The sequence below is a fragment of the Caretta caretta genome, chromosome 19 (genome assembly GCF_965140235.1).
Source record: "Caretta caretta isolate rCarCar2 chromosome 19, rCarCar1.hap1, whole genome shotgun sequence".
NCBI lineage: Eukaryota > Metazoa > Chordata > Testudines > Cheloniidae > Caretta > Caretta caretta.
In genome coordinates, this window is record NC_134224.1 from 5,607,618 (window position 1) to 5,635,031 (window position 27,414).

General features: G+C 48.8%; 1 protein-coding gene across 1 annotated transcript in view; it reads right to left on the minus strand.

Annotated features, from left to right (window-relative positions):
• Positions 1 to 25,024, minus strand: part of RIMS3 (regulating synaptic membrane exocytosis 3) — a 41,368-nt gene extending 16,344 nt beyond the window's left edge. Inside the window, exons 1-2 of the mRNA XM_048825704.2 lie at positions 24,696 to 25,024; positions 7,064 to 7,331 (exon numbers count right to left, since the gene is read on the minus strand). Coding sequence (XP_048681661.1) covers positions 7,064 to 7,283 — 220 coding nt within the window. The 5' untranslated portion in view covers positions 7,284 to 7,331; positions 24,696 to 25,024. The remainder of the gene's footprint in view (positions 1 to 7,063; positions 7,332 to 24,695) is intronic.
• Positions 25,025 to 27,414: the final 2,390 nt, after the last annotated feature.

A 27,414-nucleotide genomic window follows, 5' to 3' on the forward strand; every position in this document is an offset into this window, starting at 1 on the left:
CCATGAGCGTGTGCGCTAGTCACTATGAGCAATGGGATGCAGGAACTCATCTATATTCTTTGAGGGCCTATTTCATTTTGTTTTAATCTAAGCAGTTTTTAAGCCGAATTGGGCTAAGAAATGGACAAAACAGACTAAAAGGCTTCGGCCTGAGTTGTCTTGAAGTTTCATAGATTTGTACAGCTCTCGGGGATCATTTATGATCATCTAGTCGGCCCTTCCGCACCACCCAGCCCAGAGAATTTCCCCCCAGTAAATAGGGGAAGAGGAAATCCCTCAATTGGGAATGTGCTAATAAAGTTTGCAGATGATACAAAGCTGGGAGGTATTGCTAATTTAGAGAAGGACAGGGATACCCTACAGGAGGATCTGGATGACCTTGTAAACTGGAGTAATAGGAATAGGATGAAATTTAATAGTGAGAAGTGTAAGGTCATGCATTTAGGGATTAATAACAAGAATTTTAGTTATAAGCTAGGGACGCATCAGCTAGAAGTAACGGAGGAGGAAAAGGACCTTGGAGTATTGGTTGATCATAGGATGACTATGAGCTGCCAATGTGATATGGCTGTGAAAAAAGCTAATGTCATCTTGGGATGCATCAGGAGAGGTATTTCCAGTAGGGATAAGGAGGTTTTAGTACCATTATATAAGGCACTGGTGAGACCTCACCTGGAATACTGTGTGCAGTTCTGGTCTCCCATGTTTAAGAAGGATGAATTCAAACTGGAACAGGTACAGAGAAGGGCTACTGGGATGATCCGAGGAATGGAAAACTTGCCTTATGAAAGGAGACTCAGGGAGCTTGGCTTGTTTAGCCTAACTAAAAGAAGGTTGAGGGGAGATATGATTGCTCTCTATAAATATATCAGAGGGATAAATACCAGAGAGGGAGAGGAATTATTTAAACTCAGTACCAATGTGGACACAAGAACAAATGGATATAAACTGGCCACTAGGAAATTTAGATTAGAAATTAAACGAAGGTTTCTAACCATCAGAGGAGTGAAGTTTTGGAATAGCCTTCCGAGGGAAGTAGTGGGGGCAAAAGATCTATCTTGCTTTAAGATTAAACTCGATAAGTTTATGGAGGAGATGGTATGATGGGATAACATGGTTTTGGTAATTAAATATTCATGGTAAATAGGCCCAATGGCCTGTGATGGGTTTTTAGATGGGGTAAGATCCAAGTTACCCGGGAAAGAATTTTCTGTAGTATCTGGCTGATGAATCTTGCCCATATGCTCAGGGTTTAGCTGATCGCCATATTTGGGGTCGGGAAGGAATTTTCCTCCAGGGCAGATTGGAAGGCCCTGGAGGTTTTTCGCCTTCCTCTGTAGCATGGGGCACGGGTCACTTGCTGGAGGATTCTCTGCTCCTTGAGGTCTTCAAACTACAATTTGAGGACTTCAATAGCACAGATATAGGTGTGAGGTCTTTTTTAGGAGTGGTGGGTGAAATTCTGTGGCCTGCATTGTGCAGGAGGTCGGACTAGATGATCATAATGGTCCCTTCTGGCCTAAATATCTATGAATCTATGAATCTATGAATTTCAGCTCAGCGGCTCATCAGGAGGGACTTGAGCTACCCATACTGCCCATATTCAAAACTGGACTTGAGATTTGGACTCTCAAACCCCTGTGGTCAGGGGGCTAGTTTAGGAGCCTGGCTGAGCTGGGGAATTACGAATAAGAGAGAACTCTTTCTCACTCAGGTTGCAAGATCAAACCCAGCCCAGGCTGGGAGAGTAAAAGTTGTGGCTGTCAGACCCTCCCTCTCATCTGAAATGAGTTGCTAGGATCTCAGTCTAGCTCCAAGTATTCCTGTTGCAAAACTCCAGTGGGTCCCTTTCGTGGCAATCTCAGCAGAGGAGGAAAGGATTCAAGAGCTTTGTTTCCTCTCTCAGCCGTAAACAGCCCCAATTTTTTTTTCAGCCTCCTCCTAGGCAAGTCTTGCCCATTCATGATGCCCAACCGGAATCGTCCTCTGTTTCTGCCATAGCATTTCTGAGAGAGCGATCGGTGCAGAACACAGGTTCTCCAGCTGTGTGCATCCTGCCAAGCCTGTTTTCCCCTAGCCCCATTACTAGATTTGAGATTTGCCCTGTCAAACAAGCAGAAGGAGGATGGCCCAATGGTTAGAGAACTAGCCTAGGAGTTCGGAGACCTGGGTTTAAGGTCATCCTCTGACAACAGACTCCCTCTACGTAATCTTGGCCAAGTCTCTCAGATAATAGCCTTTCTCTACTGCACAGAGGTGCTGTGGGGATATCTGCATTAAGATTTGTGACATGCTCAGAAAGATTAAAGTTTTTTATTATCAACAGAGCCAGTTATACTATCAGGATGCCAGTAAAGGCATCCACAGCCCTACCCCCCCAATTTCTTGCACCCTCGGGGTTTAAGGGAACAACCCCAGCAGCAGGGTGTGGTGTAGAGAACTCTTAGTGCTGGTGAAAGGTGCTGAATCAACACCCCTGGATTGCGACATCTTCTCTCCAGCCCAGAGCAGGTAAAGCCCAGGCAGCTGGAGTGAAACTGCTCCACAGCCCTCCCCTGCCCAGGAGGTCAGGCCATTCTCCATGGCCCTTGGCTCCTCTGAAGCTGCCAATCAGGGGGCTCAGGATAGTGCCAGGTGTGGCGTGGCTTTCTGATGTGGGTGCTGGACTAAGCCCAAACAGTGGTAGTTTCTAATAGACAGCTCCCTGGATGTTAGGGGAGAAAACCACGACAACTGAGCTCCCCTTAATCACACTCAGTCCTGTGACTTTTAGGTTTTCTTGTAAAGGAATTTCAGGCCAGGTTCTCCACAAAGAGATTTCCCTGCTGGAAGGGCTAGAAGCAAGAGATTGTAGGGGTGAGGAAAGGAGTGGGGTCTGCCAGGCAGGCAGAGAGATCTATTGCCCCATAGAGATTGTGTGCATGCATGGGAAAGACAGGCCTGCTAATCCCAGGGTTGTGAGTTCTAATCCTTGAGGGGGCCATTTAGGGATCTGGGGCAAAAATTGGGGATTGGTCCTGCTTTGAGCAGGGGGTTGGACTAGATGACCTCCTGAGGTCCCTTCCAACCCTGATATTCTATGATTCTAACCCAAATCACCTCCACAGTATGATCCTGCTGCCTAGGTTGGTTGTGAGCCTCCCACTGGTGACCTCCTCAGCACGTGGGCCCCACCAACCCAACCCTACAGACACTCTTCCTAGGGAGCAGGGCCTGGCTCCATCAGCCTAAATACCTGTACGGACCTGGACCTAGGTCTCCAGCAGCCCTCCCGGAAGCTCTCTCTACGCAAACACCTCCGCCTGCCGAACTTGCTGAGCCCTGTGTCACTGAGTCTTGTCCATGGTGCTGAAAGCGACAGTGTGCTCATGGACAACTCGCAGGCCCCTCTGAACTCTCACACCCCGCTCCTGCAGCGGGCAGGCCTATTCTGGACCAGTAGAAACCAGTCCTTTTGAAGGAGCAGGCCTATTGGAAAAGGGCTGGCTCTCTCGGCGCACACCCATGCCCCAGCCTGTTTCCTGACTTTCACGGTCAATTGTGGCTTTTTTCCCACCTTGCAGAGTCCATCTGTGAAGTGGCAGCTGCTATTCAGGAAGGGTGGGGTGTGTGCGTATCACCAGTTCAGATCTACCCATTTGGAAGGCTCCGTGGTTCAGCGGGCCTTGAGAATTGTCTGCCAAAGTTGCCAGCGCATCCATTCTGCATTCAAGAGACCCATATTTAGGCACACAAAGCCAGTGACTGTGGATGGAATTCACCCCCGAATGAGGGGCCCGCACAAGGTCTCTGCGCCATTTCAGTCCCCCCTCAAAATAGGGCTTGTGGGGGGGGCAGGGGTTTAAGTGGTGCTGATGCTGCATGTTGGCTCTTTGCTCTGTGGGTGGAGCACAGATGCACTGACAAATTTTTCAGTTTAGAACATTGGTGAAAAATTGAGCTCCTATTTGTTTTGGGAATGGGAGCTGCCTTTAGAGTCAGTTGCTTCCAGACCATTTGTTTTGTTGCATGGATTAGACTGTCTCTCACTCAGTCCTAGGGGACCTGAGAAGGTATGGAGTCTGTTGTCTCTGGGTGGAGTTTTGCCCAGCTTTGTTTTTGGGATGCTCTTTGCTTAGCTTTCTAGGGTAATGATAACCCTTCAGAAACATCTCAGAAGTGCAAGTCTTGCCGGCTCAAAATTAACTCCTTCTCCCTATATAACACACTTTACTGAACCATGAAATGCCAACAAGAACCAAAATTAAAAAGCAATAACTCAGAGAAAATGCTGGGGCTAAGATGGGCTCACCAGCTTCTTTTAAAGATCTATTTCAAGCACTTAAAAATTCCCGTAGCCAAAATATTTGACTAGTTCTTTCTCTGAATTAGCATCTTCCTCCCACTAGCACCTTTTATATGAAGGTTTCATGGAGAAACAACTACAACTAGATGCAGAGAGCCAGATCCCGAGCAATTTACTGCTTATGCTGGCAATGCTCCCACTGACTTCTACAGGGTTGTCCCACCCTCAGAGGGCAAAAATCTCAGGATTTGGCCCAAAATTTATCTGAGTCGTTTGGTCAATTTGGGGTTCCAATCTGCAGCATAAACTCTACCCCAGCTCCTAATGCTCCATAGCAATTTCATAGGCAATTTGCCTCTGCACGGGAATTTTAGAGCCCTTTGCAGAAAAGCCACCTTTCAACAGAAATGCAGTTTTAATTATGGGGCACAAAACTCTTCAGAGCTAACGTGAGTAGAGCTCTTTGGACTAGGAGTTGTCTTTTACTCTGTCTGTACAGTGCCTAGACCAGTAGTTGTCAAGCAGGGGTACACGTACCCCTGGGGTTACACAGAGGTCTTCCATGGGCTACGTCGACTCCTCTAGATATTTGCCAAGTTTTACAACAGGCTACATTAAAAAGCACGAGTGAAGTCACCACAAACTAGAATTTCATACAGACCATGACTTGTTTATACTGCTCTACACACGATACACTGACATGCAAGTACAATATTTACATTCCAATTGATATATTTTATAATTATACCGTAAAAATGAGACCTGTTTCAGTAATCGTGCAGCTGTGACTCTTTTGTATTTTTATGTCTGATTTTCCTAGAATACCAGGGTTGGAAGGGACCTCAGGAGGTCATCTAGTCCAACCCCCTGCTCAAAGCAGGACCGATCCCCAATTAAATCATCCCAGCCAGGGCTTGGTCAAGCCTGACCTTAAAAACTTCTAAGGAAGGAGATTCCACCACCTCCCTAGGTAATGCATTCCAGAGCTTCACCACCCTCCTAGTGAAAGTTTTTCCTAATATCCAACCTAAATCTCCCCCACTGCAACTTGCAACCATTAGTCCTTGTCCTGTCATCCGCTACCACTGAGAATAGTCTAGATCCATCCTCTTTGAAACCACCTTTCAGGTAGTTGAAAGCAGCTATCAAATCTCCCCTCATTCTTCTCTTTTGTAAGCAAGTAGTTTTTAAGTGAGGTGAAACTTGAGGGTACACAAGACAAATCAGACTCCCGAAAGGGGTACAGTCATCTGGAAAGGTTGAGAGCCATTGGCCAAGAGCACTGGAGCCCTGATCCCATTTAGATGACATAACCTGGTCTGCACCTTCCCTGGCCCTTTACCAAAATAGCTAGATCAATGCCACGACTAGTGTGGATACAATGTGCTGTTATAAAGATGCCTTATACTGGTACGTTTAGGGGAATAGCCTATACCAGTAGAAGGCGCCTCTATGCCCACACAGCTATGTTCATACTGCAGGGAGCTACTGCTTTAGCTATGTGGAGATAGTTAAAGTGGTACAACTTTTGTGTGTAACCATAACCCTAAGCCTTCAACAATCCCCAGCTTGGTTTTAATACCAAGAAAGGTCAGAGTTCCAGACTTTCCCGACACTGGATCTGTCTACATTACCATGTGGTTTTAAAAACCAGTGACCTGCATGTAGTCTCCATCCAGCGTCCCACAACTGGAAGGAGAGGCGGTTTGGGCAGATTTATCATGATCTTTAATGCGAGTGGGAAGTTTCATTTCTTTCCCAGTGTAGGTTCTGGAAGGGTTTGAGGGAAATGCCCCTAGCTTCTTCCATCCAATCCATTCTTCTTCCCTTTCATTTCAAGCTCACTTGCAAAAGACCAAGGAGACGGAGCTACTAATGATGGTGCTGAGGGGGTGTCAAACTTTCAAAAGAGCCTAACGGTCTGATTTCTCAAAGGTGTTTAGGCACCTAAATTGTTCTCCATAGGAGTTGGGTGCCTAAATACCTTGGAGGATTGGGACCATAGGTCCCATTTTCAAAAGTGACTTTGGCATTCAGGAACTTAAATTTCTGTGAAAGTCAATGTAACGTAGGCTCCTAAATCACTTTGGGGAAGGCTTTTCAATGACACAAAGGGCAGTTAGACACCTCATGCTACCGAAAATCAATGGGAGTTTGGTGCCCCACCTCCTTCTGTGACCAGGGACATCTTCCCCTTAGACATACTCTTTGAAAATTTTACCCACAGTCTCATGCAATGGGATTAGAGCAGAAGGGACGAGGGGCCTGATCCAAAATACACTGAAGTACATGGAAAGATTTCCATTTGTTTCAATGGGGTTTAGATCACGCTCTAAGGTGCTGGACCTAGAATGTCCCTAGAACCCTCAGTTCCCATCATGCGTCTCTCAGCCCTTTGCAAGGACAGGTGTGAAAGCCACAGCTGTTTGGGCCAGTGGTAACCAAGAGGAAATGGTGAGTTGGGTCCATTCTCCAGCATCCCTTCTGCATCACCCCCATGGATACAGTGATCGAGGTCAGAGGGGACAGAACCGAGCAGGTTCTGCAGTTGAGCACTATTCTGGCAGAGGGAGGGAAGGGCAGGTGGCTTGGGCATGTGCTAGCCATAATGACAGCTTAGTTTGCATGCCCTGTGCCAGCAGCTGATCCCGAGCTGGGTGTGAGCGACGGGACTGTGCCCAGTGCAGCGTTGCAGCCAAGGATACACAGGGCGCTGGGCAGGAAGCGAGGGATCTCCTGACGCATCCCCTCCAGCGAGCACAAATATCCCGCTCTTACCAGGCTGGTTGAGTTGCAGGGTGCTCTTGCTCCACTGGGACAGCCCCACGATAGCCACCATCTTGGCCCCGAGGCTAGAGCGCCTCTTCTTGTTGGAGGTGATGCTGGCCGAGTCCGGGTTGCCCCTGTTGCTCTTCTCGACGTTGTACATCTCGCCGCTGATGCTGGAGCTGCGGACCACATTTTTAGCCGAGGAGGAACTAGTCTCCCCGTTAAACATGGTCAGCTAGTCGCTCTCTGTCTTGGGGGGGCTGCTGGGCGGGGTCAGCTGCAGGGAGAGGAAAAGGAGACAAAGGGGAAAGTCTGTTATGCGCTCTCCACTCATGCAGCAGCCTGGTCGTTCCGAGTACTGGGGAGGGGAGGCTGCAGCCCGGGGGCATCCCCATGCCCCCGATCTGTTTGGCGGAAAGACACCTGGCTGTGCAAAGGAAAACCAGGGGCGTCCGCTCCGATCCAGAGAGTGACATCAGCACGACACAGCTCGGAAGGGAGCGGGATGTGCAAAAAATCTACCTGGTGCAGCCCCATTTCACAGGAAACTCTTCCGGGGCCTTGTGGCACAGAACTTGCAACAGGCATCGCCGCGGTGCCATTTTAGGGTTCCAGCCAAGACCAGGCCCCACCGTAGTGCCTCTGAGAGACGGTCCCTGCCCCAGAGAGCTCAGTCTGAACGGACAAGTAACGGGGATGGCTTTCCCTGGCCCACAGCTGCAGAGCTGAGGCACAGAGATGAAGTGACTGGCCCGTGGCCACACAGGGTGTCTGTGGCAGAGCAGGGAATTGAACCCAGGTCTGAGCCCCAGCCCTGAGCCTTCACCACATGACCAGCCTTCCTCTCTGGGAAAGTCAGGCTCCCAAACGCCAAGTGTCCCAGGCCAATTATCTTGTGACGCTGGGTCTAGGTCAGAGTAGCCCATGTCAAGACCTCCAGAGCAGCCATGCAGGGGCGGCAAGAGTCCCGTGGGTAGCGTGGAAAGGGAAGCGTTATGGCCTCCCAGCACATCCTAGCCCTGGGAGCAGGAACCACTGCAAACACAAGGGTGGAGCCCCTGCGGCGTTTGCCCCCAGCATAGGGGCTGCAGCTGCTAGTCCAGCTCATAGGCTCGAGAAACAGAGCTGGAGCTGTGGTATGGCCCAGCATTTTGGGCAGTGGGGGAAGTGGGTCAGGATTTGGGATTTTTTGCCTCTTAACTTCCCTACAGCTGCCTCCCAACAGGCTCTGGCTTAGGTTTAAGGGCACAGTGTGAATCCGCCCCCCCCCCCTGCAACTTCTCCAGCTCAGGGCGTTATGTTGCCATCACCTTCAGTGTCGCGGATGTGGGGAGGGAAGCCTGGCACTGGCTGGAGGAGCCTGCACGGGGCTAGCAGGGATGAGCAAGGGACTGTGTGCGTGTGAGAGCTTGTTCAGACGCAGCGGCTTTGCAACAGAAATTGTCAGGGGAGAATGAAAACCTGCAATATGGGGAAGTGGCTTTCGCAGGCGCTTTCTGCAACTTCAGTGAGAACGGCCAGCCCCACGCCAAAAACACCTTGGCTTGTTACCAGGCTGGGCCCCCGCACGCCAGGGGGATGAAGCTGGGGCACAGGCCGAGGTTCAGGGAGGCTGTAAACAAGAAATCCCCAGGCTCAGAGAGTTTACCTCCGTGCAGCCTCTATATGTCTTTTGAGCAAGAAGCAAAACCAAGGCCCTGACAACTAGCCATCACTAATGGTCTCTTGTAATCCTCCTGACCCCACAGATTCTGCTGTTAACCCAGTGTCCTGGCCAAATTGCATCCTGCTTCATGTCCGCAACACCTCCCTCGCCAAAAAAAAAAAAAGGGTGGGGGGTACAGTTACTGTGCACTGATAAACCAGTCGCCTTGTTCCACATCAGAATGAAAAAACGAGGAGCAATGGTCTCAAGTTGCAGAGGGGGAGGTCTAGGTTGGAGATTAGGAAAAACTTTTTCACTAGGAGGGTGGTGAAGCACTGGAATGGGCTCCCTAGGGAGGTGGTAGAATCTCCCTTCCTTAGAGGTTTTTAAGGCCAGTGTTGACAAAGCCCTGGCTGGGATGATTTAGTTGGGGATTGGTCCTGCTTTGAGCAGGGGCTTGGACTAGATGACCTCCTGAGGTCCCTTCCAGCCCTGATAGTCTATGGTAAGTAGCTACATTTCAGTAGGACAGGAGGCAACTCGTGTGTGTGCATTTGTGGAAAGCATGTTGGTTTTGCTAATGGGTTTTTTAGGGAGGTGGGGAGTTCTGGTCTGACAACGGTATTTACAGGGAGCCACGACTGACTGAAGTGTGCTGTGAAGCCTTGTGCACAAGTCCCCACCCCTGGGTCTTTGCTCCTGGCTTAACACAAATGGGCAAAGGCAGGTGTGACCTGCTGCTGCTGTGTGTTCATGGAGAGCTGATGGGGGAAACACCACTTCCTTTCCCCTTAACCTCTGCTGCCCAGGGCGCACTGATCACAGCACCCCATCCGGGCTGCACCAGCTTCCTTTGTGCACTTCTATAGCAGGCCGCATCTCACAGCCTGGAAGTTCCAGATCCGTCTTTCTGAGACCTCTTCAGGGCCGTGTAGGCAGACAGAATTCAGTAATCAGGGAGGCTCATGAGGCAGGGTGGCTTAGAAATGTGAGCCTTTCATCTCTGGAGACTTGGGCACCACTCCACTGCCTTGCATCACAGGGGAAACGAGCGCTGTTGTCTTGGTCTAGCCCCTGGAGGGCTGCCCAAAGCACACGACTGCAGGAATTAATACTTGGGGGCGGTCCGGGGGCTGGAATAGCAAAAAGTGCCCCAGCGGAGTGAGGGGCATGGCCGGGGAGGAGCCCAGTACTGGAAGAGCAGATGGGCTACAAGTCAGGCATGAGGTGCGTGGGGGGGGGGGGGAAGCTGGAACAGCAGGGGGCTACAGGTCAGGACGTCAGTGGACCTTGAGGGGGTGGGGGAGAGGAAGGTACCACAGACCTTCCTGGATAACTGCTGCCTTTAGCCAATTCCTCACCTTCATAAGTACCACCATTCTCCAAATTCGCCCCCAAAGGTCAGAGAAGAAGGAGGTAGGCAATGGCAGAAGCTGGCTGTAATTATCAAGACCAGACAGCACACACAAAATAATGACCGCCCCAACCCTCCTAATACATAAAGAAACGCCAGTTACTGCTTGAAAATGCAATCATCTCGCTTGACTAAAAATCCCCTCTGCATGTACTGCTCTGTGCTTTAATATTTCTGTGACCAATGCCATCTACCAGACACCATTAAATTTAATCCACGCTGGGCTGATGAGCTAAGCCAGCCCTAGTGTTCAAACCAGCTAACAGCTTTCAGTGGCTGAGCTAGGCAAAGTCATGGGGGGGGAAGCAGAATAATATGAGTATATGTGCATGACAGCTTTAACGGAGGCCCTGATCCTGCAGTTGGATCCCCACAAGCAGATCCTGCAGGGTCCCAGTGAAATCACCAGGAATAACATGAGTTCAGGAGCCAGCCCGTGCAGATCCGATTGCAGGATCGGGGCCCAGGGTTTTGGTGCAGTTTGTGTTAAGACCCACCGGTTTCAGCGGCTCATAACTTTCTGAGAATTAAAAATTACTCACCGGGCTGTAACTTTCCATGTTGGAACTTAGCCCAAAAGGGAATCTTATCGAAGTTTGAGGAAAATCCTTCTGGCCATTTCTGAGCTATCCCTGGGGTGTATGAGGATGGAGGGGGACTGGATTACAGTTATCCAAAGACTCTCTTCGCTTCATGGAAGACAGGAAGGATGGTTTTGTGCTTAAGGCACTAGACTGGAACTCAGGAGACCTGAGTTAAACTGCTGGCTCTGCCACAGATTCCCTGTGTGGCCACGGGTGAGTCATTTAATCTCTTTGGGTCCCGTTTTCCCCATCTGTACATCAGAGACAATAAGTAAAATTTTCAAAAGCACCTAAGTGACTTAGGAGTCTAAATGCCATAGACTTTAACTAAAACTTTGGCTCCTAAATCACTTTTGAAAGTGGAACTTAGGCAGAATTATTGGGTAAAGCTTTCAAAAGCACCTTTCTCCCATCACTTGTCTGTCTGGTCTGCATGGACTGTAAGCTCTTTGGGGCTTTGTGTGTACTGTGCCTAGCACGGGGAGCTTTGGTCTCAGTTGGGGCTTCAGGCTGCTACTATGACATATTCATGACTCATGAATTGCTCAAATCCTAGGTTTCAGAGTAACAGCCGTGTTAGTCTGTATTTGCAAAAAGAAAAGGAGGACTTGTGGCACCTTAGAGACTAACCAATTTATTTGAGCATAAGCTTTCGTGAGCTACAGCTCACTTCGTCGGATGAAGTCTCTAAGGTGCCACAAGTCCTCCTTTTCTTTTTGCTCAAATCCTAATAACTTGAAATGTTGCATACAGCCAGACTTCAAAGAAAAAACCTAATTACACAGTAGTAATTGATTAAATGGGTCTTTGCACAGGTGCAGTGAACATCTTTGCTGTTTTAATTAACTTTTGGAGCTGCAATCGCAAAGATGCGCACGCATACACAAGGAGAATGGCATATTTTGGGCCAAATGCTGCTGTTCTTTACACTGGAGAAATGACGCCTTCCCTAGAGTGACCCTTCCTCCCCCCTATTGTGATAGGATCAGGATCTCAGCCACGGTGTTTCTAGCAAATCACTAACTTAATGCTGAGCTGAGAACACTTAGGGGATACGGTGTCGCTGGTGCAGCAAACTAAGAGAGGACGGCAGGGTTGGTCCCTGAGCTTGGAGCTTTGCATTGCACGCCGGCACAGATCTTGTCACCTCCCTCTGAGTGGTCTCAGATGTCTTCAGTCTTGCAGCCCAGTTTCCCATTGGAGGAGAAATCAGTGCGTCTGGGTGTATTTGTAGTGAAACTTGTTTATTCACCCTATATGCACCAGTCCTTGGACAGAGATGGTCACAAACTGCATGCAGGCAACTCCTTCACCCACCAGTCTCAGCCCAATACCAATATCTAGTTCCCAGGGAACAACTCTGCCCCAAAGACTCAACTCCAGTGAGACAGATAAGGGCAGAGAGCAAACTCCTGCCTTGCTGCTTGCAAGTGCTCCCCCAAAGAGAAAATCCATCAAAAAACTAACCACATAGCATGTCTGCCAAGACTGAGCAGTGCTCACACCTCTGCAAACAAAACTTGTAAGACAATCTTACAGTGCCACCTGGGGATTCCCGCCACAATATTTGAAGGGAGCGAGTGAGAGGTCAAGAAACCACAAAGTGGTGCTACTTAGGAATGTGACGTTCTGGTTGCAAGCCCAGGCCCAAACCTGTCCCGTTCACACCCATGGACCTACGCCTTGAGTTGGAGCAGACAGATCAGGTTGGTGGTTATTTGAGTTCATGTGGCAGATATTTAATTTCTCTCTTGAGGGTGAAATTCACCCCCGCGCAGAGGACTAGGCACTTGGCCCCAGCACCTATTCTGAGCCCTTAAAATAGACTTATATGGTGCGTAGGCCTTGTTCTTGCCCTTCTGCACACAGGTGAATTTCACCCCAAACTCACTTTCCCATTGGTGAAAGGCACCACACAAACAGCCCTGGAGCCTAATGTCCTTGTTCTCTCCAGAACGTGCATGACATGGACAGCTACCTCCCCTTCCCAGCCCACACATTGCCTGCTATTTTGGAAGATTTGCCCCTAAGGGGCAAAGAGGAGCTCCTTGTTTCTAAAGCTCACTCCTTCCTGGGCCTCTCTGCTAACCCTACCCGGGGTGGAGGGGTGGTTTTTGTGGTGAGATCTCATTTCCCATAGATTCGTCCACATTAGGAGGTTGTGGAATTTGGTCACCCCCAATAGGATGGGGGACTCTATCTTGGGAAGCAGTGACTCTGGAAAAAGACTTCGAGATCATAGTGGATAATCAGCTGAACGCGAATTCCTGCGGTAACCTTGTACCCAAAAGGGCTAATCCAATCCTTGCATGTATAAACAGGAATACTAAGTAGGAGTAGAGAGATTCTATTACCTCTTTTTGGCACTGGTGCGATGGCTACTGGAGTACTGTGTTCAGAGCTGGTGTCCCTACTTCAAGAAGGATGTTGGAGAAAGTCCAGAAAAGAGTCACAAGAATAATTACAGGATGGGAAGACGTGACTTCTCGTGAGAGATTCAAGGCGCTCCATCTATTTAGCTTATCAAAGAGAAAGTTAAGGCATGACTTGGATCATAGTGTACTGGTACCTCTATGGAGAACCAACATTTGTTGCGGGTTGGGTGGGTGGGGGGGTGTCTTTAATCTGGCAGCCAAAGGTATAACAAGATCCAACGGCTGCAAGTTGAAGCCAAATTAGGTGCATATTTTTGACACGGGTAGTTAACTACTAGGACAATTTACCATGAGCTGTGTTGGGTTCTCAATCACTGGCCATTTTTACATCCACATCAGACGTATTTCTAAAATCTGCTTTAGTTCAAACAGGAGTTAATCCTACGGTCTGTGCTATACAGGAGGTCAGATGAGATTATCACAGTGGTCCCCCTTCTGGCTTAATACTCCTATGAATCTCATCTGAAATAGCTCCTTATCTTACAGTTTACTAATCCCTTAAACCATCCAGCCTCCCTCAGAGGCTTAGAAAGGTGGGGTCAGTATCTTACAGATAAGGAAACTGAGGCACAGATTGGGGCAGTGATATGACCACAATGATGCAGCAAAGATGGTGGCAGAACTGGGAAGAAAACCCAGGTCCCCTAATTCCCAGCTCAACACCCTATCCCCAATGCCATGCTGCCTTCAGCCCATTCCTAGCCTGGCTTTCCATTCACAGAGCTGTGGGGTTTGAGTAAGGTATGAAATGGCGGCCAGATATCCTAATGGATATTTCTCTTCCGCCCCATGAATATTTAAACTCCGAGGGGATGGAAGCATCCATCTTCCAGGGAAAGGTAAATTATTAACTCCCTGCCAAGTGAAGCCACTTTATAATAATAGAGAGAGGCAGCGTCTGGAAAAATGTTTCTCTTTCAAGAGAAGCAGCTGCAAATGGGATAGGATGAAAGCAACCGGGCATGCCGGCGAGTGGAGACATACAGGTGCCCCCAGTACCCAGTCGTGCTCTGTCCCAGTTCCACAGACCTACCCAGAGCAGCTGTATTTGTTGTAAGCTGCAGTTTCAGCCACAGTGAGCCGATTTAGAGCCGCTTGCCAGCATTTGATTTTCTCAGCAACTTTCTTTATGTTCCTTTGAGGAGCTGATGCTGTCTTTTGCCGAGGAGCAGAACAATGGCTTGGCTTGGCTGGGGCAGTGGTGAACCACTCAGGAATGATGGGAAGTGGGTGTAATGGACCCTACGGACTGATTCACTAGTGCCCTGCACCTTGTGTTGGCATTTACATCCGTGGGGGTAAAATGCTACCAAAGCAGCATGCCTGGGTCTTAGACCTGCTTTGTGCTGGTGTGAGTGATGAGAACTATACAGCTGCAGGGCAATGGCGAATCAGCAGTCAGTGAGTTAAGTTGTAATTTCTGTGCCTGGGGCAGGGAAAGGTGTAAATTTAAAGTAACAATCTTGCTTTGACTTACACCCTCTAATTGCTTTATCTCTTACACACTGGGGGCCTGCTATTACTCCCAGTTACATGGTCAGTGAATAATATGGACCAGACCCTCAGCAGACCTGTATTGTGGTTGGATTAGATGTTTACTTTTCAGGACAAACTCGGAAGCAAACAAACCACCCTGGCCCCCCATCCTCAAGATCCAGGTTCCAAATTATCCAAATTTATTCCAAATTATCCAGGCTCAGAGACTGGGTAAATGGTTCTGTTTTGCACCATCACCCCTCCCCATCTCTGCTACATAACTGAGCATTGCAAGTGAGTTTGCCAAAATGATGCCCACAACCCTCAGTTCGTGTCAGTTGGCCTTGTGCCATTGAAGTAAACTGGCATGGCTGGATTGAAACCAGCGGAGGATCTGGCCCATAATTTCTCACTGTTAGTTACACATCTGGAAGTGCATTGTTTGCAGTGAAGTATATGCTACATCTGGGGTAAAATCCCATATTTAATAGAAGGGAGATACTCAGGGGTCTCTTGGCCATTAGAGTCTGCACTCCAGATCCTCATTTGCAAGGGGATATGCAGCAATACAAGCTGATGGCCCTTTGGGCTGCGCATGTGAAAAGGCAAAATCCCAGCAGAGGGAACTCCGCAGCCCCCTGCATTTGACATAGGCACGGCTGCACCTGCTGAGTCCCGGGCACCTCCTTGAGCAAGAGACTGACAAACTGGAGGTAATTCACACAGGCAGAGATTTTCAAAGCTGCATGAAAGCACTTGGACATCATTTGCCATTACAATTAATGGGAACAGAGCATCCAGATCCCCTAGTGCCTTAGCAATCTCCATCTCAGCCATCAATGACAACTGACTGCACCAGTTTACACCCTCGATAATGGGCCTGTGTGTTTTATAGCTGACTGATGTGGCAGCACGGTGCAGGGCTGAGGACCGCAGAGTGAAGACAGGATTTCAGTGCCCAGCCCTGCCACTGATCTGCTGGGTGGCCCAAGACATGACATATTTCCCTTCTCTGTGCCTCAGTTCCCTTCTCACCCCACAGCTGTCCAGCCTGTATAGTTCGAGCTGTTTGGGGCAGGAAAAGTCTCTCGTGATCCATGTGTGCCCACCACAATGGGCTCCCAATCTCATTTGGGGCCTGTAAGTTCTACTGCAATAGAGACAGGATGGTCCAGGGATTAGAGCACAAGCCTAAGACATGGGGATACCTTAGTTCAAGTCCCAGCTCTGCCACAGACTTGGCCAAGTCACTTAGCCATTCTGTGCCTCAGTTTCCCCATCTGCACTATTATTGCTTCCCTTCTCCAGAGGGGTAGGGTGAAGATAAATCCAATGAAGAGGGTGAGGTACCCAGATACTATAAGGATGGAAGCCAGATAAATATTTTAGATCAGCGTTTCTCAACCTTTCAATACCAGAGAGCAGCTTGCTGCCTTCCTAAACTGTGTCAGGGCGATCTCAGGGATTGGCGCCTGTCCACGGACCAGTTGTTCAGAAATGCTGCTTCAGAGAGATGCTTGGGTCCAGATCCACTTAGGTGCCTAAGTCCAAGATTCGGGTGCCATTGGGATCCACAAAGCTTCCACGCAACTGGTGCCTAAACTCATTCAGCGCTTACATTTCCGCTGTCAAAGTTCCCCCTCGGTACCGAAGTTTCCGCCTCCAGGTGTGGGCACTGCTGCCTCAGGCTTCTCTCCCGCCTCAGCCCCAGCGTGATCCTCAAAGCCCTGGAGGCAGACAGTCCCCAGCCTCCCTCACCTGCAGGGCCCGATCCGGCAGGCAAGCTTTGAGCAGGTGCAGCTCCGCACACAATGCCTAAATCCCTCCCCGGCTCTGGGCCTTTGCGCCTTCCCTCGCTGCTGCCTGGCTCGTTAGCGGCATAGGTGCTGCAAGGATATAGGTTGCCATCCCGGCCAATAAAACTGCTTCCACACCTGCCTGCCTGGCTCCTCCCTGTGCAGAGCCTGAAGTGCGTGGGTGGCAGTTGAGAGGGGTGACCCTGCAGGTGCTCCCTGCGTCTGCCTGCCGGGCTAATGAGACCTTACGGGGGGCTGGGCTGGGCTGTCACACCGCTCTGCATGAACTCACACATTTATCAGTTATAAAGGGATGTAAATAGGTTCGTAGACAAGCTGGGCAATTAGTCATAATATCGTTAATTAGAGCCCGCTCCTGGAGCACGGCAGCATTTCAATATTTACCTTCTGGCTGCTATTTCCCACCCCCCAGCCTGCTGCCCTTCCAGTAGGCGCAGGAAGGAGATTAAAGGGTTTGCTTGGGAAGGGGTGCCGGCCGCGTGCCTGAAACACGGGCGGAAGAGGAACACAGTCATGTAAACTGCCTCTCTCCCCCAGCCACTGACTCAGTGTCACAGGATCTCCAAGCTCTGTGCTGAAGAGATTTCACACAGAGTGGGGGTGTGTGTGGGGGAGCTTCCCTGTTAATGCTTTCTCTGCTAGTCCCTCACCGCACCTGCCTGCTGCCACCTTCCCAGAATGATTTGGATCGCAACAGCCCGTAGGAGCCTCAGTCATGGCCCAGGACCCCATTGCGCTGGGCGCTGGTCAGAGTCAGACACAGAACAAAGCCCGTTCCTGCCCCATGGCGCTTTCAGCGAGTAATAAAAGGCTCTTCCCGAGGGGACTTTAATTGACGGCTTGAAGATTCAAGCATGGGAGCAGGGGGAGGGAAAGTAGATAGGTTACTCCTGCAGGGGACAGACAGCTGGCTCATAGGGGTAACAGCATTCTTCTGGCTGCATCCATGTCAGCCGAAGTCATTGTGTTGACCTCCAGGCTCCGTTGTGGGAGTTTAGCCAACCCAAGTTCAGTTGTCCCCTGCACAGGCCCCGTTCTGCCCTCCGTTAGCCCTATGCGACCGCACTGAAGTCAGTAGGGCTGTCAGAGGACATGTCTTCATGGAAGAGGCTTGTGGTTAAGGCACGGGGGAGGGCTGGGTGCTGCTCCCAGCTTTGCCACTGACTCTTTGCATGACCTTGGGCGAGTCACTTAATCCCAGTCTCCTTTCGGGTGCCCAAATTTAGAGGCCCAGGCCCTGATTTTTCACAAGAGTTGAGCCCCCATTGACTTCAGCTGCATAGTTTCTTATCACCTGCTCGTCACCATGGTATCCAAGTACCTGCGTGTCCTCAGTCCTTACTACAAACTAAGGACCTCCCTTGTGTCAACGGGATGCTAGAGCTAGCGATGGCATTTAGAAATGTGAATTCCAAGCCAACAAATATATTAAGGTCAAAAAAATAGTCAAACCTAGTTAGAATGACCCAGAATTAGCCATTCTATTTTATGCCTAAAGGAGATGCTGCATCTCTCCTTTGGGGGCGTATAGCAGAGGCAGGCTTGGTCAAGACATGGGTGAGAGATTTCTCATGGTCTCCACCCTGCCCAGCTGTTGCAGGAAGCAAGGCTGGTGTTTAATTCGGTAGCTCTAAGCAAGTACTGACTGTATGCCTGCTTGGGGCCCTCTGGGATTGCTCTGCTGCTTGGAATGCTGTACAGGTGGAGAGACGGGAGACTAAGGTACTGCCCAGCTGTGCTTAGTAACGTCAAGGCAATTTCATTTCATTTTATTTTTTGCAAGATACTATAGGGATTTTAGACTGGGCACCAGATTCTGCTCTTGGTCACACCACCAGTGTAAACACCACTGGGATAAATCGGAAGTAACTGAGACTGGACCCTAGCCCTGGGTGTCTGGCTATTCTGCCAACAGGATATACAACTTGCACAGCAAATGTCAAGTGCATTATTTCATTGGAACTATGGCCTGTTTGTTGGGGCAGGGGCCTACTCTTCTTATTGTACCTATTTGAACAGCAGGGCCCACTGTGTAGACATGTAGTAAGAGGCAATGCCTGCCCCAAGAACATGGAACCTAAAGACAAAGGGTGGGAAGGGAAACAGAAGCACAGAGAGGGCCAGTGACTTGTCCATGGACATACAGCATATCAGTGGCAGAGCGAGGATGTGCTTTTGACTCCAATTAAGTAATTATTCTTTATTAGCCCTCTGATAGGCAAATTCCATTTGAGAATCTCTATGGTGTTTCAAATGCATTGGTCAGCTCATCCTCACCCCACCCGGTGAGATAAGGATCATCTTCATTTTCCTGTTTGGGGAAACTGAGGCACATGAAGGGTAAGGTCATCCATATCCGAGGTGGGACTAGAGCCTGTGGGTTCTGACTCAGCATGCTCCTTTGCTGGGGTACCTCCTCTCTGCTAGACTTGTGGTGAGGCACTTTCTAAACACAGGCTTTGTAGAGACGTTTCATGTAGGGTTTAAACAAATGCAAATGCCACTAAAAAGGGGACATGCTCAGCTCCAAGACTCAGCCAACCCCAGAGAAATTTGGATAAGTATACCATTCCTGATTCCCTTTTTTTTTTAAAGGAGCCCTGAGCTAACAACTAGCAGATTTGGCAGTGAATCAGACTATTAACCCACCATTAGACGCACACAAAAAACAGGTTAGCAAGTCGTTTTTCCTCCCCTTCTCTACAGATGTGCATGGCAGGGGTGCTGTTTGCTAAGCAGACCATAATTGCCAAAGCAATACTTAGCACCAGGGTAAAATTGAAGGAGAACATAATGCACAAAATGAGGTCTTTCAAATAAAAATGTCAGTTTTACAAGTGCCCTGTAATGACTTTTACGTCTTCTGACCTTACAGATGAAGGGCAGGCCAGAGCCCACTGAAATTGGCGGACGTCTTTCCGGTGACTTCAATGGGCTTTGGATCAGGTCTGTAGCTAGTAAATAGTGGAGGATATGGGCTCCCAACTTCAACCTCCCTTTCTTTATAACTAGCTGGGAGAGTGATCCTGAAACTCTAGTTCATTGTAACAAAGGATCATGGGATGAGAAAAGCTGAGAATTGCTGCACTAGGGAATCATATAGGGTGCAGATTCTGGGGGCCACCACGGGTCATCACAAACGAGAGGTCCCCTTTTATTGGAGGTACCTCAGCTGGCACAAAATGAGCAAGTGCGTTCAGGCTCATCTCCTGGCCTTCCCGCCCCTCCATCCTACCCAAAAGGCCTCTACAAAGATCCTCTGCCCAGCCTGTCCTCTGCCGCAGTGGAATCCCGGCACTGGAGCCCCATCTCCTCCCATGGATGGATGGAGTTACTCCACCTCCTTTTCAAGGCCCTGCGTAAGCTCCCTCCCGCGTGCCCCGCTGCTGCTGGTTCTGCCTTTTGCACTTTCTGATCCCCTCCATCTCCTTCTCCCACGTTCAGCTTCAGTCCCGCCCTTTTATTTAGGGCCAGCTCCCAGGTTACTCGACCCTCTGCTCCTCAGAGCCCTGAGACTCAACAATGAGCTACCTAGCCATGAGGTTTATTGCTCCAGGGCCAGATTCTCCCTCTCCTTTATGCCAAGGCACTCCCATTACTTTTAGTTCCTAGACAAGCTGCAAGATGAACTCCAGGTAAAGCTATGGACAGCACCACATGCAGGCCCATGACCTGGGCATCATCCTTGACTCAACCCTGTCTCTGGACCCCCCCATATCCAAGCTGCCTCAATCTAGGACAGTCTCTGCAGTTGGTGAGTCGTTTCGTGCAAAGTTGAAACCTTTCATTTTGAAATGATTTTTCATTTCGAAACAGCATTTCATTTAGAAATTTAGCCAGCTAAAAAGAGGGATGAATCAGCTGAAAGTGACTGCAAATGAGAAATTCATTTTGTGGCTCATAAAATGGTTCAGTTGACCCAAAATGATTTTTTTATTTTTCAATTGAGGGGGGGAGGGGACATAGAAAAATGAGTTTCGGTTCAAACCAAAGCATTTTTCCCCCAGATTTTTATAGCTTGACCCCGAATCAATTATTCATTCAGGTCGAGCAACAACTCTATATGCAAATGTTATTAAGACACTTCCCATCCTGATTCCATGAGCAGAAGGTCTGCAAAGTGCTTTGAGATCCTCAGAAGACAGCTGCTCTATCATTGCAAGGGGTTACTATCAATAAGCCTTCAGACATGACAAAAAGAGGACAACTCTGAAATGACCATGCTCAAGACCCTTGAAAAACAAGCTGCCGCTTATAAGCTTCTCACCTGCAATTTCTCTGTCAAAAATCCCTTCAAACTTACAGGCAATACCCCCTATGGAAACAGAGAAGGCAACACAGCCACTGGCCAGAGCAAAGGGCTGGGCTCCATCCCCAACTCTGCCACTGACCCACCATGTGATCTGGAGCAAGTCACTTTACCTCTCTGTGCCTCTGTTTCCCCCTCTGTAAACTAGTGGTGCTCCTTTGCAAAGCTCTTTAAGATAAGATGGATAAAAGGTACTTTGTGTGTGCAAACTAGAGGGCCAAAGTCCTCCCTACTATACAGGTGTAACTTGCGGGTAAATCTACTGGTGTAAGCAAGAGCAGAATTCAACCCAGGGGCGCTACTTATTTCAGAACTGACTTGATTGGGAGACTGCCCAGACCGCAGAACTCCAGACCGGGTTTGTCTCTTCTCTGCACGTTAATTCAGCAGATGGGGGAGCCCTTTACCTGTCTGGCGCCAGCAGAGACTTCATCAGCTCAGCTTTCTCCTTTGCAGAGTGGCAGGTAAACCTTGGACTGGGTTTCTGGGTCCAACACACAGAGAGATTCTGGCTGCCATGCAGCCTGGAATGACCACAGCCTTGAAAGCCTTTAGAGGGTTCTGCCTTACAGCTTCCCATTCCTTTGAAACCTACATGGCCAGGACCTGATCTGACACCTGGTCACAGCTTTTTAAAAAGGGGGCTCGCTGCCCCTGTGCCTGTGTCCTGACACCTCCCCAGCTGGGGTTCTGTGGGGGAGGGGGCAACAGCTGCTGGCAGGGAAGGAAATCTACAATTCAGGACTTCAGGAAGCTTCAAGACTGTCAGGTGCTCCTGCTGAGTCATTAGCTTCCCCTCTGGGGAGCAGTAACTGCTTTGCAGATGGCCTTTTTTCCTGGCAATGCTGAAGGAGCACAATGGATCGTGCCTGCAGTCGGGTGGTATCACCCACGTTAAAGAGGATATTGGGATGGCTAGATCCTGATGGGCTCCCCTTGCCCTGTTCTGGGGGTTTACAAACCCTTCATTTTACTGGAGCATAGAAATCAGAGATAGAAGAGACCTAGGTGGCCAAGCTAGCCCATTCCCCAGGGGCCAGTGCAGGATTGTTGCCTGCTGGCTTATTTCCCAGGGATTTAAATGCCTTGAGCAGAGCTCGTTGAATTCTTTGTGAAGGCCCCAATCCAGCACAGCACTTAACTGTGGGCTTCGTTTTCGACATGGGGAGTTGCTCCAATGCGGTCATTGGGGTGCATCCTGTGCTTAGAGTTAAGCACACACTTAAGTGTTTTGATGGGTCAGGCACAATGAATATGTTATTCATTTACCCCCTGCCCTCCCCCTTTGTTCCTTAGTGAACTGATGCTGATCTTCTTCAGACTGTTCATTAGTCACTATGTAATTTGTATCAAGAATTTTCAATCCGGAGACTGTTCACGAACTATTCTCTTCAGTCATCTGGTAGTGGATAGGCCAGATGTGTGAGTGTCTACTGCAATCACACGGCACTATTATTAATTATCTGTATTATCGTAGCACCTACGAGCCCTAGTCCTGGACCACCAGGACCCCACTGTGCTGGGTCCCGTACAAACTCCGAATGGCATTGTTTCTCTGTCCGTACCAGGATGGCAGACATTTTTCCATAGGAAAACAGGACATTTCAGGTGAGCGATCATTCATGCTAAACTATGTAAAATGTTGGGGATCCGCAGATATTTTCACTCAAACCTTGGATGTCCAAATACTCACCAATTATCTAATACAGCTCCACCAATCATGGAGATGGAGGTCAGCTGTTATTTACCAGCGAGGGGGCTTCAACCATTGCTCTGGAAGAATCGCCCTAAGCTCTCTGGGGCAGGCACAGTCCTTTCGTTGTGTGTTTGTACAGCATCACAGAGTCCTGGACTAGGCCTGGGGCTCCTAGGGGCTACAGCAATCCAAATAATTCTCAGTAATGTTCCTAGAACAGGGAAGCACTTCAGTTGTGTGGTTAAAGCACTAGGAGGCCAATGCTCTGATCACAGTGTCAACACTGGCTCCCTCTGTTGCCTTTGGCATGTTGCTTCCCCTTTGTGTGCCTTGATTTCCCCATCTGTAAAATTGGAACAATAATACACAACAGAAGTGATGCCTAGCTCCGGTGGTATGGAAGTGTTCCCATGTAGTAGGTTGGAAGAGCTTGAATTTTTCTGAAACTGAGACTGTTCTCTCTCAGCACTCAACAGAAACAAACTCCTGAATTATAAATCTTGTGTATATAAATCTCATGATCGCAAATTCCTATAAAATATGGATCATTTTACCTACCACTGAAATGCAATTGCTTCTGGTGTGGAGAGCAATAGCTGTTTAACAGCACCCAGGAGCAACATGACAAAAACCAGGCCCCGATCCTGCAAAGACTTCAATGGGGACTACTCATGTAGTTCAAGTTAAGCATACGTGTGAGCCTTTGCTGGATTGGGACCACAGTTAGGACAGGAAGTAAACAATACAGTATTCAACTGATACTGCAGCGGAAAATTTGGGAAGGCAGAATGCAATCACCCAACTGGAATTTAACAAGGGCAACACCCTAGCTTTTTCACGTGCACATGTACACGTACACACACACACACACACACACAGTGTCATCATTTTTAATGTCATTTGAGAGGGGTACCCCTGGCAACACAGTGCCCCATAGCAACATGCTGGGGCATTGGCTCAAAACTGATAAGAAGATAAACGGGGGGGTTCTAAGGTTCCCTTTTACTCCATTTCATCATTCCTAAGAGAACTACAGCTGAAAAGCTAAGTATCCTTAGTAGTTATAAAGCCAGAAAAAACACAAGATCCTGCTGCTATTTTCCCTATGCTGTTCTTCCTCCACCACTGAGAATTGCTAAGCTCCGGTAGTAACAAATTAGATCATTACAGCTAATAGGATCACTTGCAATACAGCACACAAAGAATAAGCTGTGCCAAAGGACAAGGAAAGCATGCTCTTGTATTGCTGAGCGTAGAGGACGGGTATTTGTTACCCTGCTCTTAATTTTACCTCCATCCATTCTCCCCATCTTCTTATGGCTCCCTCGGAGAACGAGTAGTCAGGGGTGGGAACTGGAAGGACGTGCTGTCTGCTGTACCAAGACAAGCTTGGTTACAGAACATATCCCAAGTAGCTGGGGAGCATACACAGAAGCCATAGGCTCTGACTGGTACCAACCTGGCAAATGTAACATATTACCACAAGAATATCCTTGGTCCAAAATCCGCAGCACTTGGGGGGTTTGTGCCCCCTCTCTCTCACACACTCGCCTTAACCAAGCGGGGGGTTGCAAGGCAATTTCCAATTCCCTTTCTCTCTCCTATTTTTATTTATTTTATTGCAAAATACTAAACGTTCTCAGAGTAAATTACTGCAATGCTCAATCAGTGATTAGATTACGTTAAAGCTTCCTTCCTTCTCTACCATGAATCGCTGCTCTAAAATAGTGGAGGGTGGGGAGAAGAAAAGAGAGGAGATGGAAACCAAGCTTGTAGAACCTAATCTGGTTGCTTATCAATGACCTTCACCATTCTTACAGTTGAAAAAAATAAAATAAAGCATTTTGAGAAGTTCTCCAGTAAACGAGCTCCATGTCTCTACACAGACTGGAATCAGTGCTAGGGCTTTCGTTGGCAAAATCGCTTCAGGACGTATGGAATAGTAGGAAATCAAATAAGGGCAATCAAAATGAAAGAAACATATCATGTTAGTAGCATTTCTCCTGCTGATCTGTCACTTTAATAGAAACACACACAGACCCACAGGGAGACGGAAAGAAATCTCCCTGTTTGTGCTTTAGCAGATGTATAACACGCAACGGTACAAATTGTCTAGAAAAATTAATTCCCTGTTGCATTTGATTAAATATTCACCTCTGCAAATGCTCCTGAAAAGAGAAACGGGGCTATTACTCCCTACTCTCCTTCCTCCCACGCACACACCTTTAAGGAAAAGGGGTAATAAGAAAAAATGATGCATCTTACCAAATAGAGGAGTCCGACAATGCTGTCCAGGTATAACAGGAATAAAAGACACCCCTGCTTCTTCTCCAAAACACACACACACACCACCTCTTCTTTCCCCCTCCCCAAAAAAAGAAATCTGCCCCAAATGCTTCAAACCCAAAATCCCATCCCTGGTGCGAGGAGACGACAATCTAGTTAATCTTTAAAGGTTTCTGGAGAGAGACAGGAGCGGAGCTGTAGACTCTTTGCTTAAGCATCTCCATGGTTACCTCCCTGACCCAATTCTCCTCACAGCCAAAAGCAGGGGTAGGCAAGAAATTCAGAAGTGAGATGCAAGGCATGTGGGGACCAGTCATCACCGTTATTTGGCAAGCACATTTTTTTTTTGAGTGGGTGGGGAGGATGGTTCTTTACTAGGTCGTCTCTTCACTCCCTCTCCCCCTTATTCCTCATAATCCATGGTTTGGGGTCCCACTTCTCTCCCTCACTCCCGTCAGGATGCAAAGACATTGTTTGGGGTCTGTAATAGCGTAACACTGTAACTAGGCATGGGGCTCAAAGCCAAATACTCCCAGTCTTTGGCGAGCCTGGATTCTGACCCCCACATCCAGCCCTTAGCCCTTTATAATGGGGGGCACGTGAAAGCACTAGAGCCAGTTCCCAAAAACTTGGGACAATCTGGAACCTGAGCTGAATATTGCTGCTCAGGGCCTCCGTTTTCGATGGGCTACGTTGGAGCTGGAGTGCCTGGTTCAGGGTAAGAAGAAAGCAAAGCTGAACCAAAGGTGGTGGATGGTGAGCCTAGAAGAAGCACCATCATAGAAATGTGGGGCTGGAAGGGACCTCAAGAGGTCACAGAGTCCAGCCCCCTGCGCTGAGGCAGGGCCACGTAAACCTAGACCATTCCTGACAGGTTTTTTTCCAACCTGTTCTTAAAAACCTCCAGTGAGGGGGATTCCACCACCTCTCTTGGAAGCCTGTTTCAGAGATTAACTACCCTTAGGTTTGAAAGTTGTTTTTTTCCCCTAAATCTTCCTTGCTGCAGAATAAGCCCATCACTACTTGGGATGGGTGGGCAGTAAGAAAGCTCTGATCATTTGCTTTAGACCTCCTGGCTGTCTTATTAATAGTAATTATCTGTATTCCAGCAGTGCCTACCAGCTCCAGGGTCTAGGGCCCATGGCGCTAGGTGCTGTACGTACACATAACAGATTCTTGGCCCCAAAGGTCTTCTAAACCTAAATAGACAAGACAGACACAGGAAGTATTATTAACCCCATTTTATAGATGGAAATTGAGGGACAGAGAGACTACGGCCAGATCCACAAAAGGACTTAGGTGCCTAAGCCCCAGACTTAGATGTCTATGTCCCAGTTTTGTCTCCACTGCAATCCACAGAACTCCCGCCGACCCCTGGGGGCACCTAAACTCCTGCAGCAGCTAAGTATTTGTTCCCTTGGCGTCTTTGTTCCTGCCTCTGGGCAAGTGCGCTGCAGCCTCCCTCTAGGTGTCTGGGCACCTATCTCCCCACTGAGCCCCACAGCAATTCATGAACTAGGGGAAGATCGGTAGACAAATGCCTAAGTTGCTTGTGGGGCCTGATCCAGGTAGCGTGCCCAAGGGCCACGGAGTGGATCGGGTCCTATTCAAAATCCAGCAGGAGGAAAAGGCCACCGTATAACTTTTAGCTCAGGGGTAAGCGTGCCCACCTGGGATGTGGGCGAGCCAGGTTCCATTCCCCCATCAGGCAGAGAGGGGAGAAAAAGTTTGAACAGAAGTCTACGACCTCTCAGGAGGCTGAGGTAACCACTGAGCTATGGGATGTTCTGATGCAGGGATCCCTCAGCCTCTCTCTGTTCCACTGTGGATACACAATGAAGGAATAGTTGGAGCGGAGGGACTGGACCCAGGTTCTTCTGTCTTCCTGGGGGGTGCTCTTACGGCTGGACTACAGAATCAGTCTCTCGCTCTCCCACTCTCCCCATGACTATTTAAGTATCTACCCACAGAGGAATGCAACATCCATGTTGTGGGTTTTTGTTTGGGCCCCTCTTTATTGGATAAGGTAAGTGGTGAGACCGTTGTAGCATGAGCGTAAACTCAGCATCCATAGATCAGACAGATGGTAGGACTCAATGCAAGAGACTTGGGACAAAGTTCTAAAATTTGGAATAGATTTTTTTTCCCAGGGTTCTAAAATGCCGATATGGGTCACTGAAGCTGGGGGGGATCCAGAACACTATCCAAGCACCAGAATAGTGCAAACCCTGCCGGGGGAGGGAGGGGGAAACAATCTCAGAATTTGAATGAAAATAGAAAGCTCTGGGTACATCTTCACTGCAAGTAGAGACCAGCAGCTGGCCCATGCCTGCTGACTCGGGCTCGCGGGGCTTTGGTTAAAGGGCTGTTGAGCTGTGGTGTAGTTATTTGGGCTCAGGCTGAAACCTGAGCCCAGACATCTACATCGCAATTAAACAGCCTCTTAGCCCAAGCCCCGCGAGCCCGAGTCAAGTGGCCCAGGCCAGCCACAGGCTTTTAATTGCAGTGTAGACATAGCTTCTAAGAACTATTAGTCTGTGATCCTTGCCATTTCTTAATGTGAGGTAAAGAATGGCTGAGATTAGAAGGTAAGAAACACTGGTTGTGTGTGAAAACTCATGAGCCCACATGAGTTTGAGTTTCCCAGAATCCTGTCCGACAAACCCCACTAGGACACCTTCAGTCCGGATTTTTCTTT